The sequence below is a fragment of the Orcinus orca genome, chromosome 2 (assembly GCF_937001465.1).
Source record: "Orcinus orca chromosome 2, mOrcOrc1.1, whole genome shotgun sequence".
NCBI classification, from domain to species: domain Eukaryota; kingdom Metazoa; phylum Chordata; class Mammalia; order Artiodactyla; family Delphinidae; genus Orcinus; species Orcinus orca.
The window spans coordinates 94,722,198-94,746,814 of record NC_064560.1 but is presented as its reverse complement, the minus strand read 5'-3'; the positions used below and the strand labels follow the sequence as shown (position 1 = coordinate 94,746,814).

General features: G+C 48.4%; 1 protein-coding gene across 3 annotated transcripts in view; it reads right to left on the bottom strand.

Annotated features, from left to right (window-relative positions):
* Positions 1 to 18,235, bottom strand: part of DAPK2 (death associated protein kinase 2) — a 122,383-nt gene extending 104,148 nt beyond the window's left edge. For 2 of the 3 annotated variants that reach the window (XM_049706191.1, XM_049706193.1), the window contains exons 1-2: positions 17,763 to 17,903; positions 2,813 to 2,910 (exon numbers count right to left, since the gene is read on the bottom strand). In XM_049706191.1, the coding sequence (XP_049562148.1) occupies positions 2,813 to 2,889 (77 nt within the window). In that variant the 5' untranslated portion in view covers positions 2,890 to 2,910; positions 17,763 to 17,903. Of the gene's footprint in view, positions 1 to 2,812; positions 2,911 to 17,762; positions 17,904 to 18,102 lie in introns of those variants that run through there. The other variant, XM_049706192.1, reaches the window with a different exon arrangement.
* Positions 18,236 to 24,617: the final 6,382 nt, after the last annotated feature.

Sequence of the window (24,617 nt, the reverse complement as noted above, 5' to 3'; positions counted from 1 at the left end):
CTTGGAAGAAAGACCTCTAAAGGCCTTCCAGCTCATCGGACCTCTAGACCAGCGGTCCCCAACCTTTTTGGCACCAGGGACCGTTTTCGTGGAAGATGATTTTTCCACGGACGGGGAGGGGGGATGGCTCAGGCGGTAATGAGAGCGATGGGGAGCCGCAGACGAAGCTTTGCTCACTTGCCTGCCACTCACCTCCTGCTGTGCGGCCCGGTTCCTAACAGGCTGTGGACCGGTACCAGGGGTTGGGGACCCCTGCGCTAGACCACAAATCCTAGGACGACAAGCCATTCCAAAGGCCTCAGACCTTTGCTGCCTCTTACTCACCCTATGTCCAGCCAGCACCTTAGAACCTTACAAAAGTTGCAGGTACCGGGGGGCGGAGGGGAGGTTCCTCCAAGGCTCCCCAGGCTGTGAGGTACCTGGGGCCTTCACACCCTGTTGTAGATGGAGGACCCCAGAGCATGAGGTCTCTTCCAGTTCTAATAGCTCTGAGGTTTGGAATGGGGGAGAGACAGGACTAAGAAGGAATAACAGATGAATTCCACGGGAAACGTCTACTTCCTTCTTCAGAGCCCAAGCCCGGCCCCCCCCAATTCCTGACTTCTCAGCTCACAGCCCACCCGACATAATCCCATCCAACGCTGCCCTTGTTATGTGCACAGCTGCCTCTACAGCCAGGCTGGAGCTCCAGGAGGGCAAAGACTCCCTGTGTCATGCTCATCTCTGTATCCAGGGCACTTAGCACAGACCCTTACACACAGGACATGGCCAACATGGGGCCATCGAATCAAAAGCCACTGGTAGGGCCTGCCAGGGTCTGTGGCTAAGGGTGCCACTTTGCCCCCGGCATCACCAAGTTCAGAAGAAGCGCCCGAGGCGAAGAGACCCTCGCTTCTCACTCAGAGGCAGAGTCCAGCTGACCACCCTCCAGCCTCTTCCCAGCCCTTCACAGGACCCGGATTGCCAGTGGCAATGGCCCAGACAGAAGGCTGAGGAATCTCCCCCTCTGGGACACTCTGGGACTCTGCAGACACTTGCTTCTTGACCCATCCAGCCAAGCAGGACAAGCACTCCCTAAACTTGAAGAAACCGCACTTTCTTCTTTCTGGCCTCACCACGCGGCTTGCAGGATCTTAGTTCTTAGTTCCCTGACCAGGGATTGAACCCAGCCCGGCAGTGAAAGCACCGAATCCTAACCACTGGATCACCAGGGAATTCCCATAACTGCACTTTCCATTCTTCTCTGAGTAAGGCTCCTCTGGCTTTGAAGTTCTTTCTAGTTTTTTTTTTTTAAATAAAAGTACCCAGTGACCCAACTTCTAGCTATCTATCTTAAGGAAACAGTCAAAAACAGGATCAGAAATGTCTGTTAAGGGATGTTCACTATAGCTTTAGCAATGAAAATTTTAAAAAAATAAATGGAAACTGCATATTTTTAACAGTAGGGGAAATGGCTGAATAATTGGGGCATGCATATACAAGGGAATATAAAATTGCATTTAAAATATTTAATGACATGAGCAAACCTGTATGATACATTAAGATGTAATATTTAAAACTGTATTAAAACACTAACCTATAAATCCAGTGTGCTTAAAATAAAAGGAAATAAACATATACATATATTTGCAAAAAATAAACAAAAGAGAAGAAAAGAAAGTAAGAGAATTAGTCCTGACACAGGAGCTCTTTAAAGGGAAAGGCTCCCGTTGTGCATCATGGATACAGTGAAGGTCCTGAACCCCCAGATTTTTACTCTGCTGGGTGTGTGGAGGGGTTGGGCCGGGTGAACTGCAAGTATGTGTGAGTGTGCAAGAACCATGTGCACTGGAGAGAGCATGACAGGTGTGCAGGCACAGACTGGACGGGCCAGACGTTGGCCATGTCACTTGCTGGCTGAGCAACTTGCTTAAGCTCATTGGACCACAGTTTCCTCAAGAAAAATAAGAGTAAAAATAATTCCCATTTCATGAATTGTTGTGAGACTCAAACTCCAAGATTGGTGTTCTGTAGTCATTAAAATACCACCCGAATACTAGCAGTTGTTACAAATGAGAGGCAAGAAGAGAGCTTCAGAAAATCATTTCTCTCCAGACAGTAACTACTTTCAGATCTGAGTTTACCCCTGTCTGTGTTGTGGGTTTAGCAAACCTGAAAATGCACCCAATAACTCAGATCTGAAGAACCTTCACAACTAGGCTTATGTGGCTTGTCACTCAATCTAAAGCCATTTTCAGGAGGATGATTTCCCCTCCCATTCAGGCTCTGAGCTTACAGAACAAAATCCTGAGAGCTGTGGAGGGACTTCCTTGGTGGTCCAGTAGTTAAGAGTTCATGCTCCCAATGCAGGGGGCCCGGGTTCAATCCCTGGTCAGGGAACTAGATCCCACATGCTGCAACTAAGAGCCCACGTGCCGCAACTAAGACCCAGCACAGCTAAATAAATAAATAAACGTTAAAAAAAAAAACACCTGGGAGCCACGGAGAATCCCAAGTGGGATTCGGAGAAGAAAACCAACAGGTCATATCTCAGTCCAGAGCCTGGGGAGGATTTTGGGAGCAAAGTAACAGGTACAACAAGAATCATTTAGATTTGCCGTTAACTGTCAGCCAGGTTATACTGAAAACACAGAACTCAGCAATTCTAGTCCTTTCTGCTGGCAACTCTCCATTTCCAGAGAGATGATTCCTTGCAGAGGCACCCATGAAGATGAATAAACCTCAGGACTGTTTTTAAAGCTTCCCACGAGTCCTGTGACAAGCCCATGACCTACAAGATCTACTGACCAGTACACCTCTCACAGCCACTTACCTCCCCAGCTCCTCCCCGATGTCATAAAAGTCCTCCACCTTCTCCTGCTTGAACGTCTCCATGTTTGGGCTCCTCATTGAGGCCTGGAGCGTACAGCCCTGAAACATGAAAAAACCTGAGGTTAGGACAGACGTGTCAATTGGTACCAGCCTGAATCTAGGCCCAAAAGTAATTGGCTGCCTGGGAGCTAATAATTCAAAGATAACCCACAGCCCTCATTCCTCAAGAACAGCCTTGATCAAGTCTTTCCTCACCTGTGACCAATGATGTACCATTCTGATTTGATTTATATTAATCACATTTGTTAAGGAGACAAAAATAGCCCTCCTCACTTCTTCAGATCTGCTCTGAACAAGTTCAGAGAAACAGGACCATGGGCAACTTCGGCAATTTGTTCTCATGAAATTCAGGTCTACTGAGAAAAGAGGCAGCTGTGATGCAGGAAAAACAGAACTCGTTTTTGAGTCAGAAGTTCCAGGTTCAAGTCCCACAGTTGCCTACGTCATTTAAACTGCAGAGTCTTAACTTCCTCATCTGTAAAAGGGATTAGTACTGTAAACACCACTGCAAATCAGGATATTAATTTTATAAACCACAAAATGCAGTAGAAAGGTAAGGGATGTGCATGACCTCAGCTCCTACAGGCGCTGTGCCACCCAACTTGGAGTCTGAACTGATTTCAAACTCTCTCACTCATCACCCTAAGGGAAAGATGCCTGGGAGTGGTGTGACAAATTACAGTGGGCACCAGGAGTTAGGAGCCTGAGGTTCTAGGTGCAATTTTGTCCACAACTAGCTCTATGGCCTCATCTCTTGTCAGCGGGAGGAGGCTGTTTCCTCATCTGTAAAATGGAGCTAACTCTGCCTACCCAGGGCACCTTAATGAGAACCACAGGACTACTCTGAACCACGCAGAGCACCCACCACTCCACCAGAAGAGACGGTCTGCATCCTCCCTTGGGATCCTCCTGCCCTAAGGAGCTCACCCATTCCTGGGACAGCCACATGCCACCCTGGACAGCACCCCGAGGACAGGGCCCAGGACACAGCCTGCACATCACAAAGATAAAACCAGCTACCTGTGGATGCATCTTTCAAGAGTCATTAGCAAAGGCCTCTCGGAGCTCCTTTTGGCTAGTGCTGGCAGCTTTTCTTCTGCCTGGCAATCAGAGACCAACCACGGCCGGGCCCCATGAACCCCCAAAAGACTGTTTTCACCAGGCTGTGTGGAGGCACCATTACCTAAGGGCACGTCTCATCAGTGCCAAGTGGCTGAAGCTGTTCTAACTCTCAGGTGATGTATACATTTCACCCTCTTTCCTCCACCTCTGCCCCCTACAAACCAGAGCTCTGGTACCAACATGCCACCTGCCTCCCTCCCTTCCATCGAGTCACACACATCCCTGAAGACCTCCAGGCAGAGCTGGCCTGGCTCCCAGGCCTTACTCTCAGGGCCACCTGCCAACCTCCTGCCTGTGCATCACACATCCTCCTCCCTGCTTGGTCTTCACTCCATGCTCATCCAGGGCCTGGCAAGCATGGAATCCTGAGAAAAGCAGGATCCAGGATCCCCGGTTCTAGGCTAATCTGGGTGTATATTAGCCATGTGACCCATAGCACTTTGGCACCCTCTCTGGGATTCAATCCCCCTCCTCTGTAAACTGGGGTGATCACGTCTATATCACATACTTCACACATCCACGTGAGGATCCATTGTGATAAGGACATAAACTGCTGGGCAGATAAGAACGATGATTATTATTGTTATTTGACTCATTCCAGGCCATTGTTTGTGTTTCTGCTTCCCATAGCCATTGAGGCACCAATTCTGTTCCCTTCTGAGGAAAAGGTACTGGGATTCTCCTGGCAAGTTTGGCTTGATCAGAGTCAGAAGTTTGGCCCCCTTTGCCCCCAACCCCCATTCCTGGCAAACCTCCTGAGGCTAGCACTGAGGGGGGGGGGGCAGGACTGCTATCTATCGTCTTCTTTTTGCTGAAAAAATACTTCCAAATAAACCATCTGGGTCAGATCCTGGGGGTGGAGGTGACAGTAGCTACTAATTTCCCACAGCTAGATGGAAGCAGAAAACTCCAAAAAAATTCTGTTGGCAGATACCCTGAGAATGGTCCCAGGAACAGCTAGGATCCTCCATTTGGCAAGAGGCCAGCTGCATTGGCTATCGGGAGCTGAGCTGGATTTGAAGAAGCCCCACCTCCCCAGAAAACAATGAGCCCCTGCCTTGTGCTCCACATCCTGAGTGACCAGAACTTGGGGGCCAGGGGAGTCCCCTAAGCTCAAACCAGGCCCACCAGTTTGGCCTCAACTCACCATTTCAGCATAGCCCCCTCCCCCATAAATCCCATATTACAGGCAAAAGTAGACCTTTCCCATTCCCCCAAAACTTTCACCCCTGCCACACCCAAGCTCAAGCTGGGCCCTTTTCAGGGGGTTGGGGGGGGCACCTGGAAAGCCCTCCTAGCAAAACTGTTCCCTTCCCACAAAGCCAGGCTCAAATGCTACCATCTCTAGGAGCCTCCATGACCCTTTTTCTTGCCAAAACAGATTAAAACTCTCTTCCTCTTTAAATTCCCAAAGAGTGCTCTTTACACATGTTTAGGGTTAGAGCTTATCACGTTCTGGCTTATTTCATAATCTATGTCAATGTGTAACCCAGAGGGAGAGAGTACAGGTTCCACAGGCACAGAGGCCTGGGTTCATATCCCGGCTCTGCCACTTACTAGCAAACAGCACAAGACAACTTTTCTGGGCTTCAAATTACTTACCTAGGAAATAAGTCTAGACAATGCCTAGTGTTAGTGAATATCTGGAGAACTCTCAAAACTGCTAGGGAGAGTATACACTGGGACTGCTTTGGAAAACTATTGGTCAGTTTCTACGGACGTACCTAAGAGAAACACATGCGGATGTTTTCCAAAATGGTCCACGTAAGAACGTTCACAGCAGCACTGTCAGTAATCACTAAAAATTGGAAACAACCAAATGGCCATCTACAAGAATGGATAAATAAATTGAGTTATACCCATACAATGAAATTATTATACAACAATGAGAAAAAGTGAACTACTGCTCCCTGCAATAATGTGGACGAGACTCACAAACATAATGTTGAATGAGAAAAGCCAGACACAGAAGACTACAGACTGTGTGATTCCCTCTAGGTAAAACAAATCCGTGGCGCTAGAAGTCGTAATAGTTGTTACGCCTCGGTCAGGGGTTGTGCCTGGAAGGGGACACAGGGAGGTTTCTGGGTGCTGACAGTGCTGCTTCTTGATGGTATGTACAGTTATTTTGTATGCAATCAAAATTTTACATAATTAAAACACGAGTCTGATATCTACTGGACAAATGAGATAACATATGTAAAGTGTTTTTCACGGTCCTTGGACGGTTCCAACAAATGTGAGTTCCCTCCCTCCTGCCTGTTGTCTTGGAGCCTCATGAGGGCAGGAGTTGTGACATTCTCACTTCTGTCCCCTTGCGGTAGCTGGTACACAGCAGGCACTCCATGAATGTTGGCTGATGTAAATTTAGTGCCCCAGCTGTCTTTCTCAAGGCTGCTGCTCAGAAAGCTCATCCGGTAGAAGCAGCTGATAACAACTCAAAGCCCCTCATAACGTCCCTCCCCAAGATGAATTCGCATTTTACCAGTTTAGACACATGAAACCAAAGGGGAGACGTCCTGAGGTGGAATTACAGTCACCAGCTAGGACCCGGAGAAGGACCCAGAGATACAGGCATCTTTCTGGCCCTGAAAAGATGAAACCACATGGCAGAGGGCACAGCTACAACTTTTGGCCAGGGGCACAGGCCATCCATCGGCTCCAGACATTCCAAGGTTGAGGCCCATCTTAATGCCTACATTTCTCTTAATGGAATCTCTAGAATTCACATTCCTGCCCCCCAACCCTAATACTAGGCAACACTTCTGAAAGGTTAACACAGATTTCCCAAAACCTCACAGAAAGAGATCTGTAAGAACATCTAGGGGATTTTTAGACTCTGCTCAGGAGCCACCAGCTTGAGGAAGGGGAGCCAGAGAAGTTCCACTTTATCTACACTATATGTTGGGGTTCCGAGTGAGAACTCATGGGTGGGAGGAGTTTGAAAACCACTGCTGTCTGGTCAAACCCACTTGTTTTACAAGAGGAGGAAACTGAGATCCAGATGGGGGGAAGGACTTGCTAAAAGTCACACAGCTAGCCCACTCCAGCTGCTCTTCCCCCAGCTTCTGTTGACAGTACCCTCAACCCTCCAATGGTGGCACGAGGGTTACGAAGTCGGTGGCCTCCTGAGGCCAACAACCTGGGAGGAGGCCTCCAGGGCTGGAGGATCATCCCATAAGGAAGTTTCAACCCTACTAAGCCCCTCCCCCATGGGCCCCAGCTCACCCTGCTGAACTCTCAGAGATCCTCACCCAGTGCAAGTCTGTGAAATGGGACCATGACTGCCCCCTCACACACCCCCCATCACATTCAGGAGGAGGCTGCCAACAGAAGGGAGGGGCATCCGGCATTACAGTGGCCCTCCATGCATTGGAGGCTTTGACCCACCCTGATCTCTGATGAGGAAGCTGGGGCTCTGAGATCAGCCACCTGCCTAAGCTGACATGAGAAAACTATCTTCCTGGTAAAGGTCCAGCTCCGCTGGGCAGCCTGCTTGGTCACCCCCCACATCTAACAACCAGGGAGGCCTTAGGGAGAGGGTCAGGGTCAGTTCAGGTCTTCTTCCTGCCAGTGGGAAGCTCACCCCAAGCCAGCACACACCCACTCAAATCCACACACCCCTGCACCCCCTGCCCAAGCCTCTCCCAAAGCTGCCGAATGGGGCCACTTCAGGTGCTAAAAACACATCTTGGGAGATGGGTGGTTTGGGGAAGAACAGGACTCCGGAGGAAATCGTGAAGAGGCCAACGTACCAGCACCCCTCAGTCACCAGGGCTCTCCCAGGAATACCTTACACAGAGGCAGCTGAGAAATACAATGTCAGAAACCACAGCAGAGGTCCCCAGCTGCCCCCCACCGGATTCTTGAGTACAAGGTGTCGGGGGCCACTCGCCCCCAGCGACCTTCCCACCTGCCAGTGAGGCAGCAGCTATGCATCCTCTCTTCCAGTGTGCACTCCTAACCTCAACGCTTACGGCCCTGGGCCTCCTCTCCCTCCCAAAGTGAGAAGCCTAATTTCCACCTTGCAGAGTTACAGTGAGGATCAGGCAGACCCACACATGCCATGAGACATCCACAATGCCTGAACCATAGTCGCGTAAACCGTTGACAACACCCTCCTATGCTGGGGTCGAAACCCCAGCCTGCCGCAGACCAACTGGCTGCCCCCCTGCCCACCCTAACTCTGCCCCAGCCCAGGCTCCCGACTGGGACCACAGCTTCATTCTGCCACAGAGAAAGCTGACTGGGTACGGAGCACCCTCCTCGCATCACCTCTTCGCAAGAGGGCGAGAAGGAGGTATGCGAAGCAGATGATGCTGAAGAGATCTGGGCCCTCTCCTCCCGTAAATCTGGGGCCCTCCCCCGCGTCAAGGGGTCCTAACTTGATGGAAGTCTGTCTCCCGTCCTCCCTAGGCGCCAGGTCTGCCAGCCGCTCCCAGCCGGTTCCTCGGGTCACAGTGCCAGACTTCGGAGCGAGCCCTAGGGGCCCAGCGGGCAGTCCCTGAGGTCCAGGGCCGGCCATACCCGGGGGGCGGGTCAGGGACCGGGCCGCTGACTTGCCCCGGAGCAATTTGCCGCCGCTAGCCCCAGCCCCGAGCCGCGCGCCCTGTCCCGCCCGTCGAGCCCGCAGACGGGCGCTACTCACGGCGGGAGGCTGCGCGTCGCCGGGCGTGGAGGCGCGGTAGGCACGGGGAGCGCGGCCGGGCGCGCTGCTCTCTGCTCTGCTCCGCTCCGCTCCCTGCGCGGTGGGCGCCCGCCTGCCCGCAGAGCCGCGGATGAGCCGAGAGGGCGGGGCGGCCGGTCCCGTCCCAGGCGCCGGCTGGAGGCGCACCCGGAGGCCCGAGACGGCGCTCGGAGCGCCCCCTACCGGGAGTTCCCTCAGGACAGCTCCCGGGTGAGGGCCGAGAGCCTCCCTACCAGGTCGGAGCGTGCACCTCCCGGCCCCTGAGGTTGCCAGGAGAGGGGGCGAGAGCCAGTGGCAAGACCTGGCGTCTTCACGGGCTCTGCTGCTTACGTGATGTGTGGCTGGACAGGTCGGCTAACCTCTCCAAGACTAATCTGGAAACTAATTTAAATGAGCTGATACACTGGATATAGCCTGCCATGATCACTCAGAAAGTGGTATCTCCTTGTCCCCCGCTTCCACCATGAAAGAGGAATTCCCACCAGGGAATATGCCCCTTCCTCCCTCCCAGTCAGAGTGCTCCGACAACGGACAGATTCTTCTGGAAACCTCACCATCCACGGTTCACAGTGGGGTGGGGGCCGAGAGGGGGAGGGACACTTCCCTCCTCACCACCCCACCCCATCCCCTCATCCCCACCCCCACTTGGGAGCAGCCTGGCTTCCGTGCCCCCAGCCCTGCCTGGCACGTTGGTGAAGCCCCACATCACCCCACATCATCACATCAAGGCTTCCCTAATGAAAGACTTGGGAGTGGAGTGCTCCTCTCTTCCTTCTGCCAAAAATCCCGGGAGGAAAAAGGAATGAGAGTGGAGGGGGTGGTGGAAGGACATGGAAACAGAATGTAAGTCAAGTTCAGTGGTCTTATTTCAAGACAAGAGGTTGTTTAGGGAGAATAAATGAAGGCCCCTTCCCAGAGCCTCCATCCCTAATTCATCCAGGGCACTCCTCAAGACAGTCCAAGAGGAAAGGGTGATAGGTTCAGAGTCCTACATTTGGTTCAAAGCTCTGCTCTGCTGTTCCCGGTGTGGGTATAGTCTTGGGCATGGCGCCTGACCTTATTCTTCATCAGTAAAGTAGGTAAACACTCCTTACAGCGTCTAATGGAGCTATTGTGGGACTAAAATGAGACAGAATGTGTAAGATGCACCTAGAGGACCTCTACCTGTGTGAGCAAGCCCCCTGTCCCCTCTTTAGCCTTTCCCGACACTGGGGTACTGAGATGTACAGATCAACCAGCCCTCTCCCACTCCCCAGCTGACTGGTACTTCAGAGTCTGTGACAGCCTCTAGAAAGACCCCGGTGCTTCCTTGTTCATAAACTTGACAACATTCCAGGACAGTGCAGGCTTTGAGCCACCTCTCCCAAGAGCACCAGGCTACCTTGAGAAAGTAATATCCAAGACCAGAGGTGGCTCTCCAAGTCAGTGGCCACAGGAGGACAACCACTGGTGAGGTTTCACCAGCATAAGGAGGCCCTTCATCCTCAGACCATCCTCATACCTCCTCCCCCATTTCCAGTTATCTATTGCTGTGTAACAAACCACCCCAGCCTGTGGCATGAAACAACTCTGTTAGGCTCATGCCTTGAGGGTCAGAAACACAGAGAGTGCATGGCACGTATGGCTTATCTCTGCTGCACGATGTCTGGGGCTTCAAATGGGGAGACTTCAGTGGGTGGGAGTGACTTGAATGGCTGGGGACTGGAATCATCTGAAGGCTTCTTCCTTCACATGGCCGGTGCCTGTGCTATGATGAATCCAAGGCTGGGCTCAGGCGAGGCTGCGGAGCACCTACTTGTATCCTCTCCATCCCTTCCCCCTGAGTCTCATGCTTAGTACCTAATTTGCAGCCGCAATGTCCCCTTGCCCAAGGCAAAAAGGACATTCTTGAATTTGACACATGGCAAACTAGTCAGAGAATGTCGCAGCTGGAAGTGTCGCTGTCAATCATCCCATCCAGCCAGGTTATTTTTCAGAGGAGGAAACTGAGGCTCAAGGAAGAGAAGTGACTTGCTCAAGGTCACACATCTGGTGAGGGGCAGAGCTAAGATTAGAGCCAGGTCCCCTCCCCATTTGCAGTTTGGTGCTCTTTCCATTCTACTTGCCAAATGCAGTGCCTAGGGAGATACCATCTGGAAATGCATTTTATGCTTGGGGTGGAGTGAGTTCATCAGAACCTCACCTGAGGCTACTGAGCACTGAACATGGGACTGAGGTGGCAGACGGCAGGGAAGGGAAAACCCTGAGGGTGGTGGCAGCGAGGACACCTACTCCAGAATGAAGTCAGGAGGAGGTCCAGGGATTAAGTGCTAAGAATTACCTCAGCCTCAGTCCCTGCGTGGTTCCAAATGTCTCACCTGGCATTTTAAGGCTCCGACCTGCATTTCCCCCTGTGTACGCACATCCTCTTCCCTCTTGTGTGTGCACATCCAGCTTTCTTGCCAGCTTGGATTATTGGCTGTTCCTGCCTCCATACTTTTGTTTAAGCCATTCCATCACCACCCCCTCATCTCATCCTACAAAATCCAAACCATCCCTCAAGGGCCCTCTCAGGTGACATATCTTCCATGGAAATTTCCCCGAGCTGCCCTCCGGATGCCTTTCTCCCCTGAACCCTACCACTCTTGGTTTGTACCTAATTGGCATTCCCCTTCCTCTATTTTAGTTGTAATTAGTGTCCAGTTCATCTTTGTGCCCATACAATGCCTGACATCCCCAACCCAGTAAAGCCTGTTAAATTGAGTTACTAGAATGTAAATGTCACAAGGTAAGGGACCATAACTGTCTTGTTTTCTATTGTCCCCCAAGGGCACCCAAGTCCCTGGCACTTAATCATATGTCGGATGGAGAGATGTATAATTAAATTTAATAACTGCCACATATTACACTCCAGGAGTTCTCAGCCCTGAATGCACATCAGAATCACACTGGGAGTGTTTTAAAATCCTAATGCTCAGACTGCACCCCACACCGATTACATCAGAACCTCTGGGAGTGGGAGCTGGGCTTCAGTAGTGGTTAAAACTCCCCAGGTGGTTCCAATGTATAGGCTGAGAACCACTTTGTTCATGTCCCAGAGACCTGGGGAAACGAAAGCCTCCTCCATCAACCCACCAAACCACAGACACATCTGAGCACCTGCTTTGTGCAAGACACTCCCCCAGCCTATGAGACTGGTGAGTCACAGGAACCGGAAGCTTCCACAGGATGAGAAGACAAGCCCACGGGGAAGATGGAACCATGGGGGACACTAAAGGGCAATGAAAGTGGGGATAACCTAAGGCACACTTTGGCGCCTGGCAAGTTTACAGAGCCTACCAACCTGCTGACGAGGAGACAAGAGCCAGGACTGAGATGCTGCATGTGTGGGCTGGGGCAGCCGGCACTGGGGTTGGCATAGAGGATGCACGGTGCGAGGGCTAAATGCAGGGCTCCGATGCCGGATGCCTACTGTGGATCCCAACGAGCAACCTACTGTGTGATCCCGGGCAACCTTCTCCTGTTTTTGTTTTGTTTTGGTTTTTGGTTTTTGGGTTTTTTGGCAGCGCCACGCGGCATGTGGGATCTTAGTTCCCTGACCAGGGATTGAACCCGCACCCCCTGCAGTGGAAGTGTGGAGTCTTAACCACTGGACTGCCGGGGAAGTCCCCCAGGGAACCGTCTTGTTCTCTCTGTGCCTCATTATCCCCGTGGGTTCTTGTGACCATTCCATTAGTTACGGATATGTGTGCACTTGGATCAGTGTCCAGCCCATAAGTGCTCAATGAGTATTGCTATGTTTATTGTTCCTTGAATGTCTGGTGTGAGCTCCCCTAGACAAGGAAATGGATCTTATTCATCTTTACACCCCACCCATCCCCAGCCTGGCCCTGAGCAGGTCCAGAACGAGTCAAATGAAGACTGGACTGCCGGCTGGTTGACAGTGGGTCCAGCGCTGACAGCTTTCTTATGCTATCAGGACAGGCCAGGAGAGGACACAGCTGGCTCCTCCCCAGCTGGCTAGCCCCCTGGGTAGAAGGCAGGCAGGAAGCCTCCTCCTCTCAGTGGTGGCCAGTGGCCTGGTTCCTCAGTCCTTCCCAGCCCTCTGTACCCTGCCCTGTGCCCTCTACTCTCCCACGCCCAGCCAGGCAGGGTCAGGGTGTGGGGCAGACTTGGCCGCCCTTCCTGCTTCCTCCCTCAGGAGGCCCGCTGGCTCTTGCAAACAGAGGTGGATGCTTCCACCTCCAGCCTGGCTGGACTCAGCAAGGCCTTGACCCCACCGTAAGGATAAGGCAGGGGAGGGGAGGAGAGATTGAAAGGGGCTGGGGCGTGGGAGGCCTTGCCTTTCCCTGGAAGCCCTGGACAATGGGGATTTCCTGGGCACAAGGGCGCACCCATTGGTTCTGCAAACATTCAAGGGCACCCCCTGGGGCTAGGTGCTGGTGGAGGAAGAATAGACTTAATGCCTGGTCAAGTGTCAGGTCTACTCCAGCAGGCATCACGAGGTGCCTTAAGGTAAGGAGAGCCTTGACTCAAACGGGAAAGAAGAGAACCAGGAGAGTAGGGGGTGGGGTGAGTGAAGGACGGCACATTAGGTGGGAGTAGCTGTGTGTACAAAGGGCTGAAGGTATGAAACCACCTGCCATTTACTGCCTCAACTCCCACCTGAGCCAGCACAGGGGTCACGTGGTGGGATCATGATCCAGGCACATGCTCTCTCCTTCTGTTTAGGCAGAGGTTGGTGACACGGGCACTGGGTGCTTGGCCAGGGACCCCAAACAATGCCCACTTTTAGGGCTATGAATTCCACCATCTCCTTCTCTAGGCTCAGGAATAAGACAGGCCTATTTATATTCCTGTTCAGCCACTTTCTGGGCAAGTCACTTCCCCTTCTGAGCCTCAGTTGCATCATCTGTAAAATGGGAATAATTACACCTTTCTCTCAGGACCAGACAAAATACTTGAGAAAGCACTGCCATAAATGGCAGCTTCCCTCCCAAAACAGATGGTTGCCAGGACTTCCCTGGCGGTCCAGTGGTTAAGACTCCGCGCTTCCACTGCAGGGGGCGCATGTTCTATCCTGGTCAGGAAACTAAGATCCCACATGCTGCGCAGTATGGCCAAAACAAAAAAAAACAGATGGTTCCCTCTCTCAAGACAGTCTGTCACCTTTGCCCTATCTCTCCAGCCACGTTGTTCCTCCTTCTGTCTCTGAAATACTTTCTTCCTTTCCCCTCCATTTATCCAAGGCTCAGCTCAATTCCAGCCTCATTCATTTTTCAAACATTTCCTGGTGCACATCCTGGGCCAGGCTCTGAGAGAAATGAGGCACAGGCCCTGCCCTCCAGGGGCCTCAAAGCCAAGCAGAGGAGATATCCTGGGAATAGATGCCAGAATCCCATGTTCTGGGGCAAGCCAGACAGAGCCCCAAGGGTGCCCAGAGGTGCCTGAATGCCTGGGGGGCAGGGTAGAGAGGCATCTCTAAGGAGAGAACTCTTCCTAGGTGGCACAGTCATATCTGCTGAGCTGAAGTTAGGATTTCACTTCCCTGTGTTTGTTAACAACCCCTGCCCTCCTTCTCCACATCCTTCTCCTGTCATCCTTCTTTTTGCTGGTAATGTGGTCGGACCCATCAGAGGCCTGTGGTAGATCCATGAGGGAAGAATGGGAGGAGAGCATTTCTTCCCCACCTTCCTCTGAAGAGGAACTTCAGGGCCAGACCTGGTCAGTCCGCGGGTGTCTCCTTCCACACGTCTGGAGGATCCCTGACCTCCGTGTAGCTGGCCTTCCTATTCCGCGGCACGTCATTGGATATTAAAACCATTGAGTGGCACTTCCCTGGTGGCGAGGTGGTTAAGCTCTGTGCTTCCATTGCAGGGGGCACAGGTTTGACCCCTGGTCAGGGAACTAAAATCCCACAAGCCACATGGCACAGCGAGAAAAAACAAACAAACAAACAAAACCCCCCAAAAAAAGAAAAACAAAAAACACTGATTGAGGGCTTCCCTGGTGGCGCAGTGGTTGAGAGTCCGCCTGCCGATGCAGGGGACATGGGTTCATGCCCCGGTCTGGGAGGATCCCACATGCCGCGGAGCGGCTGGGCCCGTGAGCCATGGCCGCTGAGCCTGCGCGTCCGGAGCCTGTGCTCCGCAACGGGAGGGGCCCCAACAGTGAGAGGCCCGCGTACCGCAAAAAAAAAAAAAAAAAAAAAAAAAACTGATCGAAACATTGTTGGAGAACAGGATGCTCACAGGGTCTCTTAAGTATCTCCTCACAGACTTACTCATTAATGACAAAGAGGAAAGAGTACTTTGACAACAGAGGAATCTGGCAGATAGCACCTTAATAAAAAGTCCACATTTAACATCAGTAAAAATGGAACAAGAAAGATATAACATCATCTATGTGGTACTCCTTCCAAAAATGTAGAGGCTGAAACTAATCATGAGACAACAATCAGACAAATCCAGACTGAGAGACATTCTGCAAAACAACTCACCTGGACTCTTTAAAAATATTAGCGCCGTGAAAGAAAAACAGGACTGTTCTACATTAAAGGGGGCTGAAGAGACATAGCAACTCAGGGCAATGTGTGATGAGTGATTGGATCCTGGATTTTAAAAACGTTAAAAGGGATACGATTGGACAATTGTGGAAATCTGAATATGGATGTTTTATTACATAATCATATCAGCGCTACATTTTCTGAGTGGGAGGATTATATTGTGGTTATGGAAGAGAATGTCCTTCCTTTTGGGTCATGCATGTTGAGGTGTTTTGGGGAGAAGTAGCATTATGTTTGTAACTGTTCTTCAAATGGTTCAGCAAAAAGAATATGTATATGTGTAGAGTGAGGGAAAGCTGAACAGTTGATAAATCTAGGTGAATTCTTGCAACTTCTCTGTAAGTTTGAAATTTTTCAAAATCAAAAGTTGGGGAAAGTAAAACATAATATTTATTATGGTAATTAGCAGAAAAACTAAAACTAAAAATTGTTCAGAGTGGTAGTCATTGGGGAGTAACACTGGAGTCGGTGGAAAGGGAGACTTCTAGCTCTCATTTTATATTTTTTGGATGTTTTTTTGGTTTTGCTGTTTCTATATTTCTTCTATGATCAAAGAAAACTAGGTTAATCAATAAAATATGTACAACAGAGGTTGCTCTGAGAATAGCATGCTTGTGTCAGTGGAGGTCCCTTCATTGCAGAAAAGAATTAATAAATATTGTGTTTAGTACCCATTAATGCTCATTAAGCCTTTAGACCTACTAATGAGTGCTGAAGTTCTTAGAACTCAGTCAGTCTTCCTCAGCCTCATTTCTACTCAGCAATAGCACTTATTAAAGGGCATTGTATTCTTTATTTTATTTATTTATTTTTTTTTTGCAGTACGCGGGCCTCTCACTGTTGTGGCCTCTCCGATTGTGGAGCACAGGCTACAGACGCGCAGGCTCAGCAGCCATGGCTCACGAGCTCAGCTGCTCCACGGCATGTGGGATCTTCCCAGACTGGGGCACGAACCCTTGTCCCCTGCATCGGCAGGCGGACTCTCAACCACTGCGCCACCAGGGAAGCCCAGGGCATTGTATTCTTTTCTTAAATCTTGCTAAAAGAAAAAAATATTGAAAGACCACCCACAGAATGGGAGAAAATATTTGCAAACGAAGCGACCAACAAGGGATTAATCTCCAAAATATACAAACAACTTATCCAGCTGTATATCAAAAAAACAAACAACCCAATCAAAAAATGGGCAGGGAACTTCCCTGGTGGACCAGTGGGTAAGACTCCACGCTTCCAATGCAGGGGGCCTGGGTTTGATCCCTGGTCAAGGAACTAGATCCCAAATGCATGCTGTAACTAAGACCTGGTGCAACCTAAATAAATAAATAAATAATTTTTTAAAAAATGGGCAGAAGATCTAAATAGACATTTCTCCAAAGAAGACACACAGATGGCTAAAAAGCACATGACAAGATGCTCAACATAGTTAATTATTAAGAAAATGCAAATCAAAACTACAATGAGGTACCACCTCACAGCAGTCAGAATGGCCATTGTTAAAAAGTCTACAAGTAACAAATGCTGCAGAGGGTGTGGAGAAAAGGGAACCCTCTTACGCTCTTGGTGGGAATGTAAGTTGGTGCAGCCACTATGGAAGACCGTATGGAATATCCTCAGAAAACTAAAATAGAACTACCGTATGATCCAGCAATCCCACTCCTGGGCATATATCCAGAGAAAACCATAATTCAAAAAGCTGCATGCACCCCAATGTTCACTGCAGCACTATTTACAATAGCCAAGACATGGAAGCAACCTAAATGCCCATCAACAGAGGAATGGATAAAGAAGATGTGGTACATATATACAATGGAATATTACTCAGCCATAAAAGAGAATGAAATAATACCATTTGCAGCAACATTGATGGACCTAGAGATTATCATACTAAGTGAAGTAAGTCAGACAAAGACAACTATCATATGATATCACTTATATGTGGGCTCTAAAAAAACTATACAAATGAACTTATTTACAAAACAGAAACAGACTTCGAAAACAAACTTATGGTTACCAAAGGGGAAATGTTAGGGGGAGGGATAAATTAGGAGTTTAGGATTAACATATACACACTACTATATATAAAATATGTGATCAACAAGGACCAACTGTATAGCACAGGGAACTCTACTCAATATTCTGTAATAACCCATATGAGAAAAGAATCTGAAAAAGAATGGATATATGTGTATGTATAACTGAATCACTTTGCCGTACACCTGAAACTAACACAACATTGTAAATCAACTATACTCCAATATAAAATAAAATAATTAAATTTTACAAAAGAAAAAATTTTGCTAAGAGTAATCATCACTAATGTGGAGACATATGAAGATGTAAATATCCTTCAGAAAAGGATGAAAATGACAAAATGAATAGAATCATATCTTGATTTTTATGTCCTATTTTTTTTTTACCAGTTCCTTGTCAATCTACCCAGCCCCTATTTTAGTCTACAAAATATTTAAGGAAGCTAGAAAGTTTCACATTCTATTCTATCTTTCAATTCATTTTAATCAGTGTGGAGAAATGACTTGCCTGAATCAAACGCTGACTATTGGTCAACCTTAATTGGAAACCAGGCCACTTTCCATATATCCTAACCACATAGCCTTGACTCTGATTCTCCCATGCTATGTGAGTGTGAACAGGTCACTCAACATCTCCTGGCCTCCATTTTCTTACCTAGAAAATCAGATAGTTGGATTAGGTTAACATGGAGTTGGCCCCCATGATCCCTGATAGTAGCCATGTATTCCACTTGGAGAAATGAAGGTTCAGCAAAGCTCTGCAACTTGGTAAGATTCACCCTTTGAGGCAACCTTGAGCTTGGCACACGTATTCATTTCATATTCTGACTCATCTGAACAGACCTTACCTTAATGTAGCCAAGGAACACAATGTGACAGCTTCGGGAATCCAGCAACAAGGAAACTCAGCTGATGTGAGGCAGTTTAGTTCAATTAGCTTAATCAGAACAACAGCAACGACAAAGACCTAAGAACCATAACATCCCTTAAAAAAAAGAGAACAACTAATAAGCTTTCCTAAAGGGTCATAATCATTTTTAATTCTGCAAGAATCAATGGATTAGTGACCTCGGACCAAGCTCAACATTAATCACTCCTGTGGTTAATGATGTAAATGAAACCTTGGAAGCTCCAGAAAGCCAGCATCCACTGTGGTAGGTAGAAAGTTAAAACCAGAAGGTGCCTTAGAGATTATCTAACACCTTATTTAATAGAAGGAAGAAGGAGGCCAAAAGAGGGGAAGTGACTTTTACCCAAGTTTACCCGTGTTCAGGGAGGGGCCAGGATTAAAGTTCAGGCCTCCTGACCCCTAGGCCGGTGGGCATTCCTCGTAGGAAATGCCAAAGACCGAGGTCCTTGGTAAAGTTGAATCCCCTCATTATGACCAAGGTGAGCCTGAACTAATTCAACAAGAAAACACTGTGGGAGACAAAGGGAGCATCTAAAGAAGATAGGAAATATTAGAAAACACATTCATGACAACCAAGAATATGAACAGTGTGCTACAGAACTAGCCCCCAGGAGTTTGGATAAAATCAAAGGAAACTTCCCCAAAGGGGAAAGTACATTTTATTTTATTTATCTCCCACCTTAATATATATATATATTTTCAGACTTCCCTGGTGCGCAGTGGTTAAGAATCCACCTGCCAATGCAGGAGACACGGGTTTGAGCCCTGGTCCGGAAGATCCCACGTGCCGCAGAGCAAGTAAGCAGAAATTGAAACAAGATGTAGAGAACAAACGTATGGACACCAAGCAGGGAAAGTGGCGGGGGTGGTGGTGGTGTGATGAATTGGGAGATTGGGATTGACATGTATACACTGATGTGTATAAAATGGATGACTAATAAGAAAACAAAAATGCAAACCATATATGGTTTTTTTTTTTTTTTTTTTTTGCAGTACGCGGGCCTCTCACTGTTGTGGCCTCTCCCGTTGCGGAGCACAGGCTCCGGACGCACAGGCTCAGCGGCCATGGCTCACGGGCCCAGCCGCTCCGCAACATGTGGGATCTTCCCGAACTGGGGCACGAACCCGTGTCCCCTGCATCGGCAGGCGGACTCTCAACCACTGTGCCACCAGGGAAGCCCCATATATGGTTTTTATACAATTTAAATAAAAACTCTGATTTGTAAAGGAAGATTATACAGCTTTTGAGGACATGGGTTGGAATACTTTTTAAATGTAATTAATCTAAAATAAGCCAGGCAGAGGGAGACAAATACTGCATAGAATCACTTATATGTGAAATCTTAAAAAAAAAAAAAAAAAAAAGTCGAAGGCTAGAAACAGAGCAGAAAAGTGGTTGCCAGGGCAGGGCGGGGGGGCGGAAATAAGGAGAGGTTGGTAACAGGGTACAAAGTTTCAGTTATAAGATGAATAAGGTCTGAGGATCTAACGAAAAACATGGCGACTGTAGTGATAACACTGTATTGTATAATTGAAATTTGCTGAAAGAGTAGAACTTAAATGTTCTAACCTCCCCCCCAAAAAGGATAAATATGTGAGGTGATGGATGTGTTAATTAATGAGATGGGTGGGATCCTTTCACAATGTACACATACATCAAATCACCACAATGTACATTTTAAACGTCTTGTAATTTTATGTCAATTATACCTCAATAAAGCTGAAATAATAGGTCAAAAAATAATAATAATACCCAATATTAATTAGTGCAGGACAGGGACACAAACCCCCATTCTTGGTAAGATATTAATTGGTACAATTTCTTCAGAAGGCAATTCAGCAACCAATATGTGTCAGAAGTGTCAAAATTACCATAACCTTTGGCATCGTTAATTCCACATCCGAGAAAGGCTTCTGTGATAATCACCCGTCAGAACAAAGGCGCAGACTGCAATGCTCCCAGTGTGATGCAGCCCAGTCAGAGTGGTGGTGAGTGTGCCCTGAGGGCGCCCTTAGGCAGATCCCTGGCGGGGGCAGAGAACACCCAGGACAGCTGACATCAGGGCTCTTCAAGAAGTCTTTCTCTTCAACGACCAACTGGAAACCTGGAAGCCCGCGCTTTGCTGCCATCTAGTGGTTCCGAAGTAACAGCACCCAGCCAGGGAGGAAAGTTGCTGCCTCCAAGCACCAAGGGGCTTTCTCTTCTTTTTTTGTGGCCTGCGGGATCTTAATTCCCCAACCAGGAATTGAACCCGGGCCACGGTAGTGAAAGTGTCGAGTCCTAACCACTGGAAAACCAGGGAATTCTCTCTCTCCTCTATTTTTATTTAACAGACACTAATAAAGCATTTACTATGTTTCAGGCATTGTGCTCAGCACTTATAAGCATTCCTTCTTAATCCTCATACCAGTCCTATGAAATATCATCCTCATTTTACAGATGAGGGAACTAAGGTACTGAGAGGTTAGGTAACTTGGCCAAGGTCATACAGTGGCTAAGTTCTCGATTAGAATGAGGTGGCATGTTGGCAGCAGGGCCTGTCCTCTGAACCACCTCCATTGTGAGGCTCAAAGGTCTGTGTGATACTAATAGCCCTTAGAGAGAACTTTATAGCCCACACAGCAACTGCTATCCTCCCCCTTCCCCTAGCTCATCTCTCCCAAACAAGTTCACACAGGGACTGAGTTCACCTCTGCCCTATAGGCAGCCTAACCTGAGTCAAAGACAACCACTGGCCCAGGCGAGATCCAGCGGTTTTTTTAACATTTTAATTATAAAATATTTTATATATTAAAAAGATGTAAAAAATAACAGATACTCAGCACCCACCTGCAGCTTAAAAAATAGAGTTGTTTCTAGTAGTGCTGTGTCAGTGATAAGGTTCATCCCTCATGGTTCACTGGCTTGTTTTCTGTCGTTGTATTAACACGAGGGACACCAACCGGGCTATGAATGCAAGGCCTCTATTACAGCAATCCTTCCCCTTCCTAAAAGAGAGTCCTCCCCTAATTACAGTTAACTGTATCCTGCTCCTGCTGGAGACATCAGCAGTTTGGGTCACATAGCAGTTGCTCCACAGTGGAGCTGAGAAAGCTTCTGATTACTTAACTAGATAGTGACTCCCAACCAAGGCTGTGAACCCCTGGGCTCTGAGGAGTTCTTAAAGGAATGGGAGCCCAAGGGCTCAGCTAGCATGATTTAGAGACCAGGATTATTTACTCCTTAGCAAATCCATGAAAGTGCTGGAATCACTTGCAAAGTTTCATGTGAGTGTCTCTTTTCTCTAGGGAAAGGGTCCATTCCATATCTTTTATAAGATTTTTAAAGAGGTCTGAGACCTTCCAAAAAGGTTAAGAATCATCCCTACAGATCAGGAGCTGGCAAATGATCCACAGGCCAAATCCAGCCCAATGCTTGCTTTTGTACAACCCACAAGCTAAGGATGGTTTTTATGTTTTTAAGTGGTTGAAAAAAATCAAAAGAAGAATATTTCACTACATAAAAATTTTAAGAAATTCAAATCTGTGTCCATAAATAAATGTTTGTTGGAACACAGCTATGCTCATTTACATATTGTCATGGCTGCTTTTTGTGCTACAAAAGCAGGGTTGAATAGTTGCAACAGAGATGCAATGCTTGAAATTTTACTATCTGGCCCTTCTCTGAAAAAATTTGCTGACCCTGCCAGCAAACACATTTTGTGAATTTACGGACCTCTATTTTTCACTTGTATGTAGATGCTGTTACGGTTGATAAAGTACAAACTCATTTAAATATAATATTAATGTAGTGGACATTAGTCATCAGACTACCTTAACCCTCTTGATGTATTTGAGCAATTCCTACCATGTAAGTCTTGCTGGGAGATAGACGGACTCCTCATACAGGCCAGATACTCCTTTCTCCTCCCTCCCTGGCAGCCAGGACATGGACATGGGACTTGGGATCAGTCCATTAGAGACCCCATCTAGGACTTTGCAGCTGGAGTGAGTCACACAAAATAGCAGGGATAGAAGAGATATCATTCTGACAGTAGCAGCGAGTACAGCAGTTACAGCTAACTTCGAAGAGCAGCAGGGCCAGCAGGATGGGGGTGCCTGCAGCAGTGACACATTTCTGGTTGTACCATCACTGGTTTCCTCACCAGACAGTCCCTTAAGGGATGATTTTGTCTTTGGTTCTGGTTGACTAGCCTCCATGTCTGCCTGGCTAGGACAAGCTCAGACACTAGACGGGACAGCCTGCATCACTCACTGCCTGCAGGGAAGAGGGGGCTGAATGCAGAGGTTGGTAAGCATGAACTGAAGGAAGACAGACAATGGCTGATCCATCTTTGTATCCTTAGCACCTAAGACAGTGCCTGATACTTAAAAAGTGCTAAGTATCTGTTGGTGAGAGCACCAGTGAGTAAGTGCTTGAGTTGGTAAGAGCATACACTAGGGATCTCTGACTTCAATCGACTCCAGCCACCTGAAACTGGCAATGAGACTTTCATGTATCAGGGTTTCATTAGAAGATATAAAGACAGCCCTACTCTTTAAGCCCTAGATAAGGCTCCAGGGATGAGAAACGGTCAGTACTTGGGGGTCAATGTGTATTTGACCCTGGTCTGTGAGCCTCAGAGCCCACTCAGATGATGTTTGTCGTATCTTGTAGAGGCAGACAGCTGGTCAAAAAGCATTTGCGTGTGCACGTGTGCAGTGGGTGGGAGAATTCGGGACAGGGTGTTTACCAGGTACTATTAGCTCTTGCCCTGGATGGCAGACTTCCATGAAGCGGGAACCTTAGTGCTGGTCCTAAGGACCTTTCCAGTGGATTTGTAATTTAGAAAGAAGTGATTACCATGATGACTAAAAATCAGCAATATTTTATTACTTCTGGATCTATTTATGTATGCTGGATAACCAATTTTTAAAGATCTGGGAAGAAAGAGAGGAGCCAATGAGAGCTTTCAAAGCAAAAGATTAAGAATCGACAGTGACATTGCCACAAAGCTGGTGCTCTGATGCCACAATGTTAGTGGTTTTTCTCAAGAGAGGAAGATCATGGGGATGAAGCTCTGCTGGGGTATTCCCACAGTGCAGAGCCTCAGCAGAAGCCAAGAAGGTTTGGGTTTTTTTTAAATTAATTTATTTTTAATTTATTTATTTTTGGCTGTGTTGGGTCTTCGTTGCTGCGCGCGGGCTTTCTCTAGTTGGGGCAAGCGGGGGCTTCTCTTCGTTGTGGTGCGTGGGCTTCTCATTGTGGTGGCTTCTCTTGTTGTGGAGCACGGACTCTGGGTGTGTGGGCTTCAGTAGTTGTGGCACGTCGGCTCAGCAGTTGTGGCACGCGGGCTCTAGAGTGCAGGCTCAGTAGTTGTGGCGTACGGGCTCAGTTGCTCCGCGGCATGTGGGATCTTCCCGGACCAGGGCTCGAACCCATGTCCCCTGCATTGGCAGGAGGATTCTTAACCACTGCGCCACCAGGGAAGTCCCCAAGATGGTTTTAATAGGACTTCTATAACCAGTATGTTGTGTAAGAATTGATTTTATTTTTGTCCCCCACTAATCCTTCGAAACTTTGTTGAGAAGGCATGATCCTCCTCTGCCCATGGGTGAAGACTTGAGCAGACACATGATTTCTGTCAGATTAAGTCGTCTTGTCACTTTTAACCATACAATCTCATTACACTGAATTATCTAGTCACATCTAATAGTTAGAACTACAAACTTGGCATCAACTCTTTCCTAACTTGAGCTTGCTTCAGGCTTGAAACCTCCAGCGGAGCCATGGGATGGGGTCCTCTGCTCTCTCCTCTTTCCCCCTCTTCAACTTCGCCACTGCGGGAGCTGAGGGAGGGAGGAGCACCAGAGATGGGACAGTTCTTACGTAGCTGCTTGGCTTCGTGCTCTCTCTGCCTGATGATTAGAGCTGGCTCTTTCTCTTAGGTTGGCACTTTCGTACGCTTACCAGGCGTTCCCGCTGTGCCCCCTGACCCTGGCAGAAGCATCTCCATCCTGGCTGCTCACTTGCCGTCTTCTCTCCTCAGTCCCTGGGCACCAGGCAGTACACCTCCAGACCCTTTCTCTGAGGTCTCCTTGGCCCTGCTGATGGCTTGTTGAGCAATGTCAAATATGACCCCATAGCATGGTCCACGAGAAACACTTGTGCATCCCAGGGCTCTGTCATCAAGGTAGTTAGCCTTGCCTTTCTCTCACCCTCTAGATTTCCTGGGCAGGAGTCAGGCCCCAGCCTTCAAGCCCACTTCTGCTTGCTTTCTCAGGCCTGAGTCAGGCACCACTTTTTTGGGTCTCTCAACTGCAGAGGACATATTTCCAAACTCTCTGAGTTGTCCCCTTGAAATTCTCCTCAGCGGATAGTGGTAGAAGGTGTCATTTCCTCACCCTTCCACCAAGATGGGGGTTGGAACTCAGCATAGCAACAGCTTTAACCAAGGAAATCTCTTCATCAAT